General features: G+C 44.9%; 1 protein-coding gene across 1 annotated transcript in view; it reads left to right on the forward strand.

Moving 5' to 3' along the window:
- GFPT2 (glutamine-fructose-6-phosphate transaminase 2) overlaps positions 1-16,713 on the forward strand; it is a 45,718-nt gene that overhangs the window by 13,054 nt on the left and 15,951 nt on the right. Inside the window, exons 2-9 of the mRNA XM_061421262.1 lie at positions 4,574-4,681; positions 5,675-5,773; positions 6,276-6,401; positions 8,782-8,840; positions 9,489-9,623; positions 11,313-11,374; positions 12,940-13,019; positions 13,453-13,570. Of these exons, the coding sequence (XP_061277246.1) occupies positions 4,574-4,681; positions 5,675-5,773; positions 6,276-6,401; positions 8,782-8,840; positions 9,489-9,623; positions 11,313-11,374; positions 12,940-13,019; positions 13,453-13,570 (787 nt within the window). The remainder of the gene's footprint in view (positions 1-4,573; positions 4,682-5,674; positions 5,774-6,275; positions 6,402-8,781; positions 8,841-9,488; positions 9,624-11,312; positions 11,375-12,939; positions 13,020-13,452; positions 13,571-16,713) is intronic.

A 16,713-nucleotide genomic window follows, 5' to 3' on the forward strand; every position in this document is an offset into this window, starting at 1 on the left:
GAAAGCACACTGCGCATGTTTTAAAATATAAACCCTGCATCTTAATACTTGTGTGCAAATAAATCCTATATACAGTAGCATACAGTACCTAGAAATGCAAAATATAATATTTAGCACTGTATAATTTTATGATCTTTTTTTGACTGTGTCTAGATTAATTTTAGCAAGTTAAATTTCATGTGATGTGACCCTTGTTACTGCTTCAGTTCATTTCAGTTCAGTTGCTCAGTCGTATCCGACTCTTTGCAACTGCATGGACTGCAGCATACCAGGCCTGCCTATCCCTCACCATCTTCCGTAGTTTGCCCAAGTTCACATTCAATGAATCAGTAATGCTGTCCAGCCATCTTCCCTGTCCATCGCCAGCTCCTGGAGCTTGCTCAAACTCATATCCATCGAGTCAGTGGAATATAATATTTACTTAATTGAAATTTAATCATTCATTCATTTATACAGTATTAACTTGAATATAATCTAGAAACATCACAGAAATATCACATGAGTGGTTTGCTATATAATCATTATCAGTCCTCAGTTATATGCTGGCAGGTTGCCCTCTCCAAGGTTTATCTTTGGCAAATTTTTTCTCCAGTTTTATTGAGATATAGTTGACATATAACATTGTGTAAGTTTAAGGTACACAATATCAGTTCAGTTCAGTTGCTCAGTTGTGTCTGACTCTTTGTGACCCCATGGACTGCAGCACACTAGGCTTCCCTATTCATCACCAACTCCCAGAGCTTACTCAAACTCATGTCCATCGAGTTGGTGATGCCATCCAACCATCTTATCCTCTGTCATCCCCTTCTCCTCCTGCCTTCAGTCTTTCCCAGCATCAGGGTCTTTCCAGTGAGTCAGTTCTTCTCATCAGTTGGCCAAAGTATTGGAGCTTCAGCTTCAGCATCAGTCCTTCCAATGAATATTTAGGACTGACTGGTACACAACATAGTGATTTGTATACGTATATATGTATTGGTATGTGTTATATATGTATCTGTTTATGTATATACATGGGCTTCCAAGGTGATGCTAACAGTAAAGAACCTGCCTGCCAATGCAGGAGACATGAGAGATGCGGGTTTGATCCCTGGGTCAAGAAGATCCTCTGGAGGAGGGCATGGCAAAACCCACTCCAGTATTCTTACCTGGAGAACCCCCATGGACAGAGGAGCCTGGAAGGCTACAGTCCATGGGGTTGCAAAGAGTCAGACATGACTGAAGTAACTTAGCACGCATTCATGCATGTATATACATAATGCAGAATGATTACCCCCAGTAAGATTAATTAACATTCATCACCTCACATAATTAAAATTTTTTCACTGTGATAACAGCATTTAAGATCTACTGTTTTAGCAACTTTGAAATATACAGTAGAATATTATTAACTGTAGTTGCCATGCTGTACATTACATCCAAAGAATTAATCTTAGAACTGGAAGTTTGTACCTGTGGACCACCTTCACCTAATTCCCTCACCCCTTACCCCCTACCTCTGGAAACCACTAATCTGATTTCTTTATTCATGAGTTCGTTTTTTTAGATTCTATGTATAAGTGAGATCATACAATATTTGCCTTTCTCTGTCTGATATATTTCACTTAGCATATTGCCCTTAAGATTCATGCATATTGTCACAAATGGCAGGATTTCTTTCTTTTTTATGGCTGGATGATATTCCATTAATATTACATATATATATTCTACGGTTTCTTTGTGCATTCATCCATCAATGGACTCTTAAGTTAATACAGATTTGTGGTCATTTTATTCAGCATCCCTGGTGGCTCAGACAGTAAAAGAATTCACCTGCAATGCAGGAGACTTGGGTTCAGTCCCTGGATTGGGAAGATCCCCTGGAGAAGGGAATGGCAATTCACTCCAGTATACTTTTCTGGAGAATTCCATGGACAGAGGAGTCTGGCAGGCTACAGTCCATGGGGTCTCAAAGTGTCAGACACAACTGAGCAACTAACCCTTATTTCCTTACTCTACACTATTCCACGTGCATTTATTGAACAAGGACCCTGTGCCAAGACACAGTAAGAAATATAAAGATAGAAGCACCTGCCTGTGACTTTGTCAGGCTATTTAGCTGTCTCAGGATGTAAGAGTACTGGGCAGCCACCAGAGCAAGCGAACACTTCTGGCCAGGGCCCGGATAAGCCTGCCCCAGAAGGTGGGGTTGGAGCTGAACTGTGAGAGAGGCAAGTTTTCCTATGTAGGGCAAAAGGACAGAGAGATGATGTTTTGGAACACTCCCAGAGCAAGACAGACACAGACCTAGGGTTCATAGTCTCAAGCACTGGAGTGGAGGAGTTTGAAAAGAACCAACATGATGACTTTTTTCCTATTTGGGAAAATCTTGTTTTGATATATAAATGTGAAAATAAAGCCAAACAAAATCTTGACTGATAGGCCTTCCTTGATGATAAGGATTCTCTGTGGGGCCAGGAGATGATTTTATGCTTGCTATTCACGACCAAGATAATCACGATGGTGTGATCACTCACCTAGAGCCAGACGTCCTGGAATGTGAAGTCAAGTGGGCCTTAGAAAGCATCACTACGAACAAAGCTAGTGGAGGTGATGGAATTCCAGTTAAGCTCTTCCAAATCCTGAAAGATGATGCTGTGAAAGTGCTGCACTCAATATGCCAGCAAATTTGGAAAACTCAGCAGTGGCCACAGGACTGGAAAAGGTCAGTTTTCATTCCAATCCCAAAGAAAGGCAATGCCAAAGAATGCTCAAACTACCACACAATTGCACTCATCTCACACGCTAGTAAAGTAATGCTCAAAATTCTCCAAGCCAGGCTTCAGCAATACGTGAACCATGAACTTCCAGATGTTCAAGCTGGTTTTAGAAAAGGCAGAGGAACCAGAGATCAAATTGCCAACATCCACTGGATCATCAAAAAAGTAAGAGAGTTCCAGAAAAATATCTATCTCCACTTTATTGACTATGCCAAAGCCTTTGACTGTGTGTATGACAATAAACTGTGGAAAATTCTTCAGAGATGGGAATACCAGACCACTTGACCTGCCTCTTGGGAAACCTATATGCAGGTCAGGAAGCAACAGTTAGAACTGGACATGGAACAACGACTAGTTCCAAATAGGAAAAGGAGTACATTAAGGCTGTATATTGTCACCCTGCTTATTTAACTTCTATGCAGAGTACATCATGAGAAACGCTGGACTGGAAGAAGCACAAGCTGGAATCAAGATTGCCAGGAGAAATATCAATAACCTCAGATATGCAGATGACACCACCCTTATGGCAGAAAGTGAAGAGGAACTAAAAAGCCTCTTGAAAGTAAAAGAGGAGAGTGAAAAAGTTGGCTTAAAGCTCAACATTCAGAAAATGAAGATCATGGCATCTGGTTCCATCACTTCATGGGAAGTAGATGGGGAAACAGTGGAAACAGTGTCAGACTATTTTTGGGGGCTCCAAAATCACTGCAGATGGTGATTGCAGCCATGAAATTAAAAGATGCTTACTCCTTGGAAGGAAGGTTATGACCAAACTAGACAGCATATTCAAAAGCAGAGACATTACTTTGCCAACAAAGGTCTGTCTAGTCAAGGCCAAAACTTAGTGGTCAAGTTTTTCCAGTGGTCATGTATGGATGTGAGAACTGGACTGTGAAGAAGGCTGAGCGCCGAAGAATTGGTGCTTTTGCACTGTGGTGTTGGAGAAGACTCTTGAGAGTCCTTGGACTGCAAGGAGATCCAACCAGTCCATCCTCAAGGAAATCAGTCTTAGGTGTTCTTTGGAAGGACTGATGGCCTGATGCAAAGAGTTGACTCATTGGAAAAGACTCTGATGCTGGGAGGGATTGGAAGAGGAGGAGAAGGGGATGACAGAGGATGAGATGGCTGGACGGCATCACTGACTCAATGGACATGAGTTTGTGTGAACTCCAGGAGTTGGTGATGGACAGGGAGGCCTGGCGTGCTACAATTCATGGGGTCGCAAAGAGTCGGACACAACTGAGCGACTGAACTGAACTGAACTGATTGTATAAGAGTAGTGCTTGTTGAAAGTAATGCTCCAAGCCACAAGGCCAAGTGGAAAGTGGAACTAAGGCCCCAGCCCCTGCTCCTACCTGTGGCGGGAGGCTGGGGTGATCTCCTTATCACTCTTCCCAGGAGTGTTCGGTGCAAACCAAGGAGTTCATGTAGTGGGGACTGCCGGGTGTCCGTAGGTAGTTGCTTTGTTTTGCTGATCTTTTCTGTTATAAATGCTGCCACAGTGAACGATGTCTTCTGCAAGTATGTCCATCGGAGAGATCATGGAATCGCAAGGCCATGCTGTGTGTGTGTGTGTTCTTCACAGGCTTCATGGGTTCTTTAGTCACTGCAGGAGGACTGCATACCATGCCCTTCTAGAAGCAGGAAGGGAGTTCGGCTCTTCTCCCATTGTGTCTGGGGAAGGCCACACCTTCCTCTGCAGTCAGAGGAAGCTCTCTGGTGATGCACCTCCAGTGGTGTCTGTGTCCCCAGCAGTGTTTTCTTCTAAACATGAACCAAGTGTTTTGAAAATGTATGATTTCCCCCTCTTTTAACAGGAATCTTTGCCTACATGAATTACAGAGTCCCCCGGACAAGGAAGGAGATTTTTGAAACCCTCATCAAGGGCCTGCAGCGGCTTGAGTACAGAGGCTATGACTCAGCAGGTAAGCTCTGCAGGAGACCACCATGCAAATATAATTTTTGTTCATTAAAGAAATTTGAAAATTTCTATAGAAAAATAGAAAGGAAAAACAAGGGTAAGAAAAAATCCATCAAAAGCGCCCCCCATCAATATCAATACCTCTTCTGGTCATCTGGGGTCTGGGGACAGTAGAGGCGTCATGCAGTTATTTATTGTTTTTACCTAATTACGATTATGCAGTTCTGTAATTTTTTATTCTTCTTTCACTTGCCTCTTCATTTTCCATTATCCTCAATGCTGCCTAACATAATCTAAGTGACTGCACAGTACTCTTCTGGATGGCTATCTCACAGTTCAGTTCTCCATCCACATAAGAGGTAGCTATTTAGTCTGTTCCCATTTTTAATTAAGCAGCCTTAGGAGGAAAACAAGAGCCAGATAATTATATATCCCTATAAATTCTAAATTGGAGAAGGAAAAGGCAACCCGCTCCAGCATTCTTGCCTGAAGAATCCCATGGACAGAGGAGCCTGGCAGGCTATAGTCCATGAGGTTGCAAGAGTCATACACAACTTAGCGACTAAACCACCACCACCACCATAAATCCTTAATAGAAAGCAAGATGAAAGATTGCAGGAACACTAGTGCAGTGGAAACACTGTTGCTAAGGTAGCAGAATGCAAAGCACAGAAGCATTCTTAAATGAGCCCACTGCCTTTGGTGGCAGATGTGGCGGCATACCTCCTGCAGGCAGGCCTCCAGGAGTTATCCTGGGTTAGCGGCCACAGCAGGGGTTCTAGGCATGTATTCCCTGCTTGCTGGTAAGCACTGCCACAGGCATAGCCTCTTGTTTCCAAGTTGATATTCTAACACTGTCTGGTTCTCTTCTGGGCTGCAAACCTAAAGAATGAAAACTAATAAATGCAGTTCTATAGCCCTCACCCTGGGTTGCTCCCTACAATGAAGTGTGAGAGACAAAACAAATTCCAATACAAAGATCATGTTTACTTTACAGGTGTGGCAATTGATGGAAATAATAATGAAGTCAAAGAAAGGCATATCCAGCTCGTCAAGAAAAGAGGAAATGTCAAAGCTCTTGATGAAGAACTTTACAGTAAGTGGAAGACTTGCCAAGTGAGAGTAATAAATATAGCCTAGGTCACTTTAAAAATCTTTCATTCCAACAGCATTGGAGACTAAAAATTTAACCTATTCAAGCATGCAAAAATTGAAGGAGGGTTAAAACCATGTGCAAAACTGTTGCCCAGAACATGGGATGGTTTATTTCAGGTGATGGTGCTCTGAGAATTTTTTTCAATATTTAGTACTTGTATATTTTAATTTTTCTGGCCAATAATACTGCTTTCCCATTTATGATAAGGACCTATAATTTTATTTTTAAAGTAAGTTTATTTCAAGTAAATGAGTTAAGTTATTGATAAGTACTAAGTAATGCAAGGGTCTGGCAGAAACCCCCAGAATGGGGCCTTTGTGGTTTATGATGGAATGTACTTTTGGTGTGGCTGATGTGTCTCCATTTAATGAAGCCACCTTAGGTAACAGCATCATGTCAATGCTTATTTTTAAAGTGTGGCAAACATTTTTCCTTCATCTAGAACAAGACAGCATGGACTTAAAAGTGGAGTTTGAGACCCACTTTGGCATTGCCCACACACGGTGGGCCACTCATGGGGTCCCCAGTGCTGTCAACAGCCACCCGCAGCGCTCAGACAAAGGCAACGGTATGTGGTACAGCCTTGCTCCCCGTCGCAGTGGTTGTGACTGGCCCTGTGACGTGTGTGTCAGAATTGATACACTCTCAGCAGCCCTGTCTCTCCTGAGTATCCAAACTGGTGACCCTGGGCCCTAGACAGGAGGCAGATTCAACCTGGCCTCCTATCTGCAGATGCCTGTGGGGTAGTGCTGACCCCACGGGCATCCACAGGAACACAGTGGCCCTTCCCACAGATTCTGTTGGCTCTGAGAACCCAGCCTCAGGGCGACTTGGTGGTCCAGAGGGTTGAAGATGTGGGCATTGTTTCTCGATTAGGGACCAGGGCGTTCCAGAGGGCAGAGTGCCTGAGGGAAGATTTGAGTTCACTTCTCATCCAGCTGTACCCAGCCCTGCCTCTGAAAAGAGTGGTCCGCGCCAGGGCAGATAGAAGTGCTGAACTTGTCTGACATCTGAGGTGCCTGCTCTGGTCCTGACCTTCCAACTCCCTCCGCACCATGTCAGCCCCCAGTTGACCTGGGTCCACATAACTTGCCTGAGCCCCCAGGATAGTTCTTTGTGTGGTAGTTCTCTTAAGTGATGCCCCCAGGTCCCTCTCATGCGGGCAGGACTTGTAGGTTTGGAGCTACCGCTGGAAACTCTCAGAGACTCTGTGCTCAGCCCCCAGGGGTGTCAGGGGCTCTGGGAGCAGGACACCTGGGCATATGAGAAGGAGAAAGGGGATAATCTCTGACTCCTTCAAGGGCGACAAAGGTCTGAGACATCATCTACAGGGTCTCCACTCTAGTTTGGGCCTGGTCAGGCCAGAAGCCCCCACAGCCCACACCCAGTCATGATGGGAAGAGTGTCTGGGAGAAAGAATAATTTCTGGAGTTAGCCAGGGCCCCCAACCCCAGGCTGATTCCCAAACACAGCATAATGGAAGTTCTTGCCAAGCATCGTATTAGAGCAGGGATCAGATACATAAGAGTCATTGTGGGGTATTTATTGAACATGTTGAACATGTTAGTCACTTCAGTCGGGTCCAACTCTGTGTGACCCCATGGACTTTAGCCCACCAGGCTCCTCTGTCCATGGGGATTTTGAAGGCAATAATACTGAAGTGGCTTCCCATTTCCTTGTCCAGGGAATCTTCCTGACCCAGGGATCAAGCCCTGGTCTCCCGCTGCTGCTGCTACTGCTGCTAAGTCGTTTCAGTCGTGTCCGACTCTGTGCGACCCCAGAGACGGCAGCCCACTAGGCTCCCCGTCCCTGGGATTTTCCAGGCAAGAACCCTGGAGTGGGTTGCCATTTCCTTCTCCCTCACTGCAGGCAGATTCTTTACCATGTGAGCCACCAGGGGTATTTATTGTGTTGGCCAAAAAATTTGTTCTGTAACATCTTAGGGGAAAACCCCAAACGAACTTTTTGGCCCACTCAATTCTATTAACTAAACACTTGACAAGCCTCACTTACTATTAGTTGTTGTGGAAGTCAGGCCACAGGAGATAGCACCTCCCTCGTGCTTTTGCCCCTGTTCACACTGTGGTGCCTAGAGGCACCTCCCTCCTGCCCAGTTTGGAAGGGTGAAGCCTCTTCCAGAGAACGGGAAAGCCCAGTACATGCCTCTCAGCAGAGCAGCCACATCAGCCCCAGCCTCCTGCCCACTCACATGATAGGGTGGACCCCGCCTCAGTGCAGACAGTGAGTCTGTGTCCCCAAAGCAGGGAGGCTCCAAGGAGATCCCCCCACACCCAAACTTGGACGTGCCTGCCCTGACTCAGGATGAGTAATTGAAAATAAAACAACTGGGAAATAAGATTTGTAAGATTTCTCTAAGTCATCAGTGATAGCTGAAGAGCATACTTTCAAGGAAGACTTATACCCAAGAGCTGCATTGCATACAAAAATTACACAAAGAAGTCTTTTACAAAGAAAACACAGATTCCTGAAAACAAATTATTGATGTGAAGTTAAGAGAATAGGCTCTGATGAGAGAAAGTGTGACAGGGTTAAGAAAACAATGTGAGGAAACAATGTCACAGTAGATACAAAAAAAACTGGAGAAGGGAGTGGATATGAAGACAGTTAATAGAGAATGAAGGGTTAATCATCTCACTTGACATAAAACCAAAGTCTATTTCATGATATTGTAGCCCACAAATCAGAACTCAGTGCATGGTCAGCCTGATGGATGCTTTTTATCAAAGGAGAAATGTGTTATTTCCTCAGGTTTAAACTAAAGTCATGGCAGATGTCAGTTCTCATGTCTATAAATGAAGTTTGCTCAACACAAGTGTCTGTATAAGCAAAATTCATAGAGTTTCAAACTGTCAAATTGTCTGTCTTCACATCTGACTTGAACTTCACGTCTTCATAACATTTCTCTCTGGACTAAACTTTTCTTCCAGAATTCGTTGTCATCCATAATGGGATCATCACAAATTACAAAGACCTGAGGAAATTTCTGGTAAGATACTTCCCCTGGGTAATGTCTAAGTCAAGTGATATTGGTCTTTCCCAGAAACTTTCCAACCAGCTTATTTCCTGCTGGAAAAAAAGGCAGGGGCGAATTGCCATCCACTCTTGGCCACATCACCACACTGGATGCAGACCTTATCCGTAGCTCAGCCTCCTTCCCAGATCTCGCTGGAGGAGAGAGAAGGGCGTTTTCATTTACCTCAAAGGTTGTTTCAGATTCACAGCAGAATCTAAAGAACAAAGTGTATTCACTAAATAACTTACCGACTCATACACCAAATGGAATGCAGGGTGGGAAGACAGACGCAAGCATTTCAAGTATGAAGAGGTTGTGGTATTGGTTGGGAGGTGGTGGATTTGACTCAACGTATTTGATCATTTTGATTGCTACATTTTTTGCAATGTCCAGATTAATTGCAAGGACGAGCTTCTGAGGCTGGATGATCTCAGGGAGGACTACAGTGACTCAGCTGTGTTAGGCTGTGGGATTCAGGCAGACATTTCTCATCCCTTCCCTGTTTTCCTTGTTCTCGCCTTATGTCACTCCAAGGACAAGTCATAAGGGAGGAGAGGGAGCCGGCCAGGCCAGCATTGCACAATGACCGTTATCTGACAGTTGTCTAACCAAATATTCCAGGAAAGCAAAGGCTATGAGTTTGAGTCAGAAACAGATACAGAAACCATTGCCAAGCTGATTAAATATGTGTTCGACAACAGAGAAACCGAGGACATTACATTTTCAACACTGGTGGAGAGAGTCATTCAGCAGCTGGTAAGTTACAGTTCTCACTTATCTAAATCCTCCCTTCATTCCTTTTCAGTTTTCATAAGCATTTATTAGGCAAACCCGCACCAGGTACCTGAGGATTAAAGATGGCTTATCTACAGTGTCTGGCCTTAAAAGGTTGCATCCTTATAGATATGGGAGGAGTTCTGAGGTTTTGGTGGGGGAACTGCCCAGGAGAGACCCCTCCTTGGAGGAGGAGGTAGAGTAGGCCCTCGTGGGATGGTGGAGGGAGGAGGAGAGGGCTCCAGACTTGCTAGAGTCCACCTCTGAGCATCGGTGCCATCCATAGCTCCCCCAAGATGGGGGCAGTTTGGAGCCAGTGTTCAGGGCCAAGAGTCTAGAACATCTGGGGTCAGAGGCTTCTTTGGGTGCAAACACTGCAGTTTAAAACATGTGACCCATTGGTCTTTTCAGTCTTTTTTTTTTTTTTTTAAGTAAGTCTACTGTTAAACCCTTTGCTCTATGACTCCTATCTTAGGGGACCTTAATTTACAAATAAAAGCCTGTCCCATAACTAATGCACAGTGAACCAGTTTAGTTTGCAGCAGAGTATGTCCTCCTTTCTATTTGTAATTTTAAATTTTGGGAATGCATCCCAGTGGTGGCCCTTTTAAATGTCAGCAGTGTACCCATAGCAACACAGAGCTCTTTTTGGCAGAGACTGGGAAGAACTTTTCTGTTCAGTCCTACTTCATTGTTGACAAAACCAGTAGGGTGAATATCAGGCTCCTCAGATTCTGTCTAAACCCCCTTCATTTGGGGCAGTTTGAAAGACCCTTAGAGGCCTAGAGTTGCTTGGCCCTGGGATATCTCTGGCACACTGGCCATAGCACGAGACCTTGGGTCTGCCCAGGTTCCCAAGTCTTAGAAATCCAGACTGATAGCTGGCTGTACATAAAGTCAAGTAGGGGCCTGGTTAGTATGGATGGTCAGAATGTAGGAGAGAGTTTTGCATCGAGGCTTTAAATAGGGAGAATGTTTGGAGTCTTGAGTTAGGAGAGCTATATTCTAATTCTGGTTTGCACAAACCAACAAGGTAAGACACAGAGTCGTTATTGCCAAAGAAATAATAATTATAACAACTCATGCTTCCGTACGTCAGGCACTGTTCTAGGCACTTAAAACGCTTTGGCTCACAGAAACCGCACAAGATAGCCATGAGGCACAAAGAAGGCTGAAACAATTGCCCAGTTTAGGGGAGAAGCCAGAATTTGAACCCAGGTACTAACGTGTGTTGAGCTAAACGTAGGTCCTAGTTTAGCCCCTTTAATCCTCACGATTGCTCCCTGAGGAGGTACAGTCCCTGAGGCCCAGGGCAACACCCCTGGCTGCAGTTCTCATTTCCTGAGGTTCTGGCTGCTCAGTCCACACAGCTCATCACAGAGCCAGAAACTGTTCCTTCTGGGCCTGGACAGGGTGATTCGTATTGCTCACGATGAAATCCACAAGTTCCAGTCTTTGGCACTTGATTGTGGTATGGTCGGTTTCTCTTTCCCTTCCTAATATCCCTGTGCACATGCCGTCCTGTATTCAGTACCCTGAGTGAGTGACCCCAGGACCGCCTGCAGTGAAGAGGCCCCAGGAGAGCTGTCTGGACTCGTGGACTGACAGGGCTGCAGCAGCCTAGCTTAGCCAGAGTAAGTTGTTCTTCACTCTCCTTTCTTGTCTTTTCAGGAAGGCGCATTTGCCTTGGTTTTCAAGAGCATCCACTACCCTGGAGAAGCCGTGGCCACAAGGTAAGGCGGAGTACACTGACATTTCCAGTTACAAATAAATAAAATCACTTAGCTTGAGGCACAAGGTAGGAGCAGGGCTTCTGGCAGAGTGGAAGGGACTAAGGGACAGCCGTGGCTGGAATTTCTGATGTAATTAAAAGAGAAACTAGAAAATTGGATATTTATTTGAAATCTCTAGATTTTTTTTAGGAATTGACAACAAATTCAAACTAAAAATAAAATTGTATAGCGAGGGCAGATCCAGGTTTCAGGTCAGTTTCAGAAATTCCCTTTAGAAAAAGTATGTAAAATTATGAACATGAAATCAGGAACACAAATGAATGTTGATTTGAGTCCAGTAAAGAAGAGGCCTTGAAAGCCAGGAGCTTAAACTTCATCACCTTCACACCGGGTGTGACCCAAGAGTCAGCTGAGAAGCCTGGGTCAGCCCACACGTCCTTCTGTCAGAGCCCTGTGCTGTGCAGCCCCCAGTACTGTGTGGGTCACACAAGCGGGTGTGTGAGTGCCGTCATGTAACCACCCACCTGTGCATCCACCATTTGTCTATCTACCCGTTCATCTGTTCGTCCCTTCTGTCCATCCACAGTCAGTCTGACCATCTACCCATTCATCTATCCATCACTCCAACCAATATTTGTGGATACTTACTGTGTGCTGAGCTGGGGACTCAGGGCCACCAGACCCTTAAGGACGGGACAGTTGTGCAGGAGGACAGAGCTGGGCTGAGAATGTCGTTCTCTGTGATGGGGGCTGGGAGGCAGTGCACAGGGGGCCCAAGGGGAAGCAGGTGTTGGCCTGGGTAAGGCAGGCCGAGAAACCAGCATGAGCAAAAAGCTCAGAGCCTCGAGTGAGGGATCTGCAGTTATGCCAGGGTGGTGACAGGGAGGGGCACTGGTGGGACTTAAGGCTCCTCTAGTCTCAGTGGGTACTTACTGACACCTTCTATGTGCCAGGCATGGGTGACAGCAGCGAACAAGGTTGTTTGGACACTACCCCGTGAAACCCAAGAGCTGGTGGGGAGTTGGGAGGTGGGCAGAGGCTCAGCTCTGTAGGATCTAGGGTGCCCTGTGGTTGCAGGCTTCCTGCTGAAGGTATCGGGGAGCCATGGAGAATGTACCTGTGGCCCAGACCATCACAATATCAAGGCAGGACATTGTGTGAATGTACTATAATTTTATTTTTTCTGGATCAGGAACTAAACTGCCATTTGGAATTTAAGTCTTTCAAATTATAGAATTATAAAATGCTAGTTGGTCCCTGCCACATTTTGAAACTCCTTTTAAAATCTATTATCAAAAAATAAAAAATAAAAATAAAATCTATTATCATGATGTTACTATTTTGAATGCAGAAGAAGGTAGTGTGAAGAAGCAATAAAGCTTTATTTTTCTAAATTATCTATAATTAGTGGTTCTATAACTTCTGGGACAATCTTTGGGATGTCCTGGGGTTACTTTGCCCTAGGAAGGGGGCTTGATGTGGATACCATCTCATGTTCAGAGGACACCCAGCCCAGCCCAGAGTGTCAAGGCAATAGGTAATTCAGTTCCCTCTTATCCTTACAGGAGAGGCAGTCCCCTACTCATCGGAGTAAGGAGCAAATACAAACTCTCCACAGAACAGATCCCCGTCTTATATAGGACACGTAAGTTTCTTGAGGACTTGAGCAGCACGACACTGTTCCAAAGGCAGCAGCTCCCCTCAGAGGCAGGATGCGTCCCTTCACTCTGCTGGGACCAGGTCCAGACGGTTTTCATGCAACTGAGACTTGTCTCCATGTTTTCAAAAGCTTTTTATCATGTATATTTTCAAATTTGCACACAAGCCACGGGAGCCACATGTGGTTCTGTTACCATAAAGGCAACCATGTCCTGATTTGAGTGTTGATTTGGTTTGTTTTGTTAGCAGTCAATTCAGAGCTCTTCCTATTTGGAGATCTTTTACACAATTTGGGTGATACAGACAAAGCTAAAACTTGCACATTTCTGCACACGTATTCAAAGGGGAAACTGGCTTCTTCCTGTTGTTCAGAGGAAATAGTTTGAACAGGATTTGTGATCCTTCCCTTCATTTTCTAGGCAATATTGAGAATGTGAAGAATATCTGTAAAACAAGGATGAAGAGGCTGGACAGCTCGACCTGCCTTCACGCTGTGGGCAATAAAGCAGTGGAATTCTTTTTTGCTTCTGATGCAAGGTAGCTAGACCTTGTTTCCTTTCTTTCCTGCTGCTGCTAAGTCACTTCAGTCGTGTCCGACTCTGTGTGACCCCATATAAGGCAGCCCACCAGGCTCCCCAGTCCCTGGGATTCTCCAGGCAAGAACATTGGAGTGGGTTGCCATTTCCTTCTCCAATGCATGAAAGTGAAGAGTGAAAGTGAAGTCACTCAGGTGTGTCCGACCCTCAGCGACCCCATGGACTGCAGCCTACCAGGCTCCTCCATCCATGGGATTTTCCAGGCAGAAGTACTGGAGTGGGGTGCCATCCTTTCTTTCCAAGGATGATGTAATCAAGAAAGACTGGCTGAACACCCTCCTTTCTTACTTACCCCCGACTTGAGCTGTTTTCTCAAGGCTCAGCAAGGGGAAGAGGTGATGGCCCTCCCGAGGGAGTCCTCGTCCAGTGACCACTTTTGGCCTGGCGGGCATCAGCACCCCTGCTGGCCAAAGGCGAAGCCCACTGATCTAACAACATGTGGGGCTGTACGGAATAATTGAATTAGTTGCCAACATTGTAAAACTGGGAAATTTTCCATAAAAATCTAAACATCTAACTTTCCTGGAAAACCAGCAGATTTGAGCACACCAGACAGCTCCCTCCAGTCCTTCCTGGGGCCATTCAAAGGCTGCTCCCTTTAGATGGGGCAAGTGTCTCCAGACCTTCTGTCCTTCCTGAACCTTGCCTGCCTTTACCAGCGTCTGACCATTCATAAAAGAGCCAAGATTGAGGGTTCTGGCCCAAAGGATCCCAAAGTCCATGTTCTCATCAGTACACCAAACAGTAATTCTGAAACTTGAGAAAGTACGCTTCATGCCCATTTTAGTGTATCCCAAAAATGGATACACACAAATACACTCAGAAAAGACAACAGCACTTTCCTGCTGGTTGAAACAGAAAACCATCATGTGCGCTTAGTCGCTCAGTCATGTCCGACTCTTTGCAAGTCCGTGGACTGTAGCCTGCCAGGCTCCTCTGTCCATGCGGATGCTCCAGGCAAGAACACTGGAGTGGGTTGCCATGCCCTCCTCCAGGGGATCTTCCCAATCCAGGAATCAAACTGGGTCTCCTGCATCGCAGGCAGCTTTACCAGCTGAGCCACCAGGGAAGCCCTAGAAAACCATCATAAACCACCACCTCCTTTATCTAAATCTTTATTATGCCTTTTTTCCCACCACCCTCTGGTAGGGCCTTGATGCGAAGCAAGAAGGACACCAGGTGAGGCCTCCTGGGAAACGTGAAGTAACAGCAGCTGCAGCCCAGGCTGCAAGGCCTATTTCAGCCCCAGCCAGCATTGTACTTAATGCTGGTTAGGAAAGGGCAGCAGTTCCCAAACTGTGTTTCTTAGTGCACCATTTCAATGAGAAACTAATATTTCAATGGTTCTAAGACATATAGTTATCTCATAGATTTTAGTATCTACAAGTGAAAGTGAAAGTCGCTCAGTCGTGTCCGACTCTGCGACCCCATGGACTATCCCCATGGAATTCTCCAGGCCAGGATACTGGAGTGGGTAGCCTTTCCTTTCTTCAGGGGATCTTCCCTACCCAGGAATCGAACCCAGGTCTCCCACATTGCAGGCGGATTCTTTACCAGCTGAGCCACAAGGGAAGCCCAGTATCTACGAGTAGCATCTTACAATTATAATTTGCTATAGTTTAAGGAGATCCAACCAGTCCATTCTGTAGGAGATCAGCCCTGAGATTTCTTTGGAAGGAATGATGCTAAAGCTGAAACTCCAGTACTTTGGCCACCTCATGCGAAGAGTTGACTCATTGGAAAAGACTCTGATGCTGGGTGGGATTGGGGGCAGGAGGAGAAGGGGACGACAGAGGATGAGATGGCTGGATGGCATCACTGACTCGATGGATGTGAGTCTGAGTGAACTCCAGGAGTTGGTGATGGACAGGGAGGCCTGGCGTGCTGCAATTCATGGGGTCACAAAGAGTCGGACACGACTGAGTGACTGATCTGATCTGATCTGATAGTTTTAATTTTTTAGAAGTACATAAAATAATCACAATCTTAAGATCAATATTACCTTATATTCATTGAAGTATGGTAGATGTTTCTCAAAAAAAAAAGCCATAAGTACATGAAAGAGTAAGCAATTATTTATAGGCAATATGATTATACACTTTTGTATGATTATATAAAACCCACCTGAAAGGCTGTCAGAAGTAATACTCATGGCTCTTCAGAATATAAAGATGTGGAAACTTGACATCCCAGCAGTAGCCACTTTGCTGTCAGCTCAATGAGATGGGTATTAGGGGACCACATCCACCCTGTCCCCTACTCATGTCTCCATAAGTGACTGGTACGGCTGGCTCTCAGCAAACCTTTGTTGAATGGAAAAAAGTAATCTATTTACCATGGCTGGAAAAAAAAAAAAAGTTGTACTCCCTTAAAATAAATTTAAATAAAAATAATTCAGAATCTGTTTGGAGAAGACTGCAAAAGTTTACCATAAGAAATGAGAGCTGAACACAGGGAGAGATTCCACATTCCTTGGTAGGAAAGTCGTGTCCGACTCTTTGCAACTCCATGGACGATACAGTCCATGGAATTCTCCAGGCCAGAATACTGCAGTGGGTAGCCGTTCCCTTCTCCAGGAGATCTTCCCAACCCGGGAATCGAACCCAGGTCTCCCACGTTGCAGGTGGATTCTTTACCGTCTGAACCACCAGGAAGGCCCAAGAATACTGGAGTGAGTAGCCTATCCCTTTTCCAGCAGTTCTTCCTGACCCAGGAATTGAACTGGGGTCTCCTGCATTGCAGGCGGATTCTTTACCAGCTGAGCTACCAGGGCAGCCCTAAAATAAATTTAAATAAAAATAATTCAGAACCTATTTGGAAAAGACAGCAAAAACTTACCATGAGAAACAAGAAGAGATTTGAATAAAGGGAGAGATTACCACATTCCTTGGTAGGAAGGCTTAATATTATTATGAAGACATTAATTGGTTTACAGTTAATTTAATAATTTAAAATTATTTTTAAAGAAATTGACTCTTCTTAAATTAATCTGTAAATTCAATGCTGTCATTAAATCTCTGACATTCTTTTGTTTGTGTACGTTTTTGGAACTTAAAAAAGTGATTCTACAGTGTACTGTGTATA

This window comes from Bos javanicus, chromosome 7, assembly GCF_032452875.1.
Source record: "Bos javanicus breed banteng chromosome 7, ARS-OSU_banteng_1.0, whole genome shotgun sequence".
Classification (NCBI taxonomy): domain Eukaryota; kingdom Metazoa; phylum Chordata; class Mammalia; order Artiodactyla; family Bovidae; genus Bos; species Bos javanicus.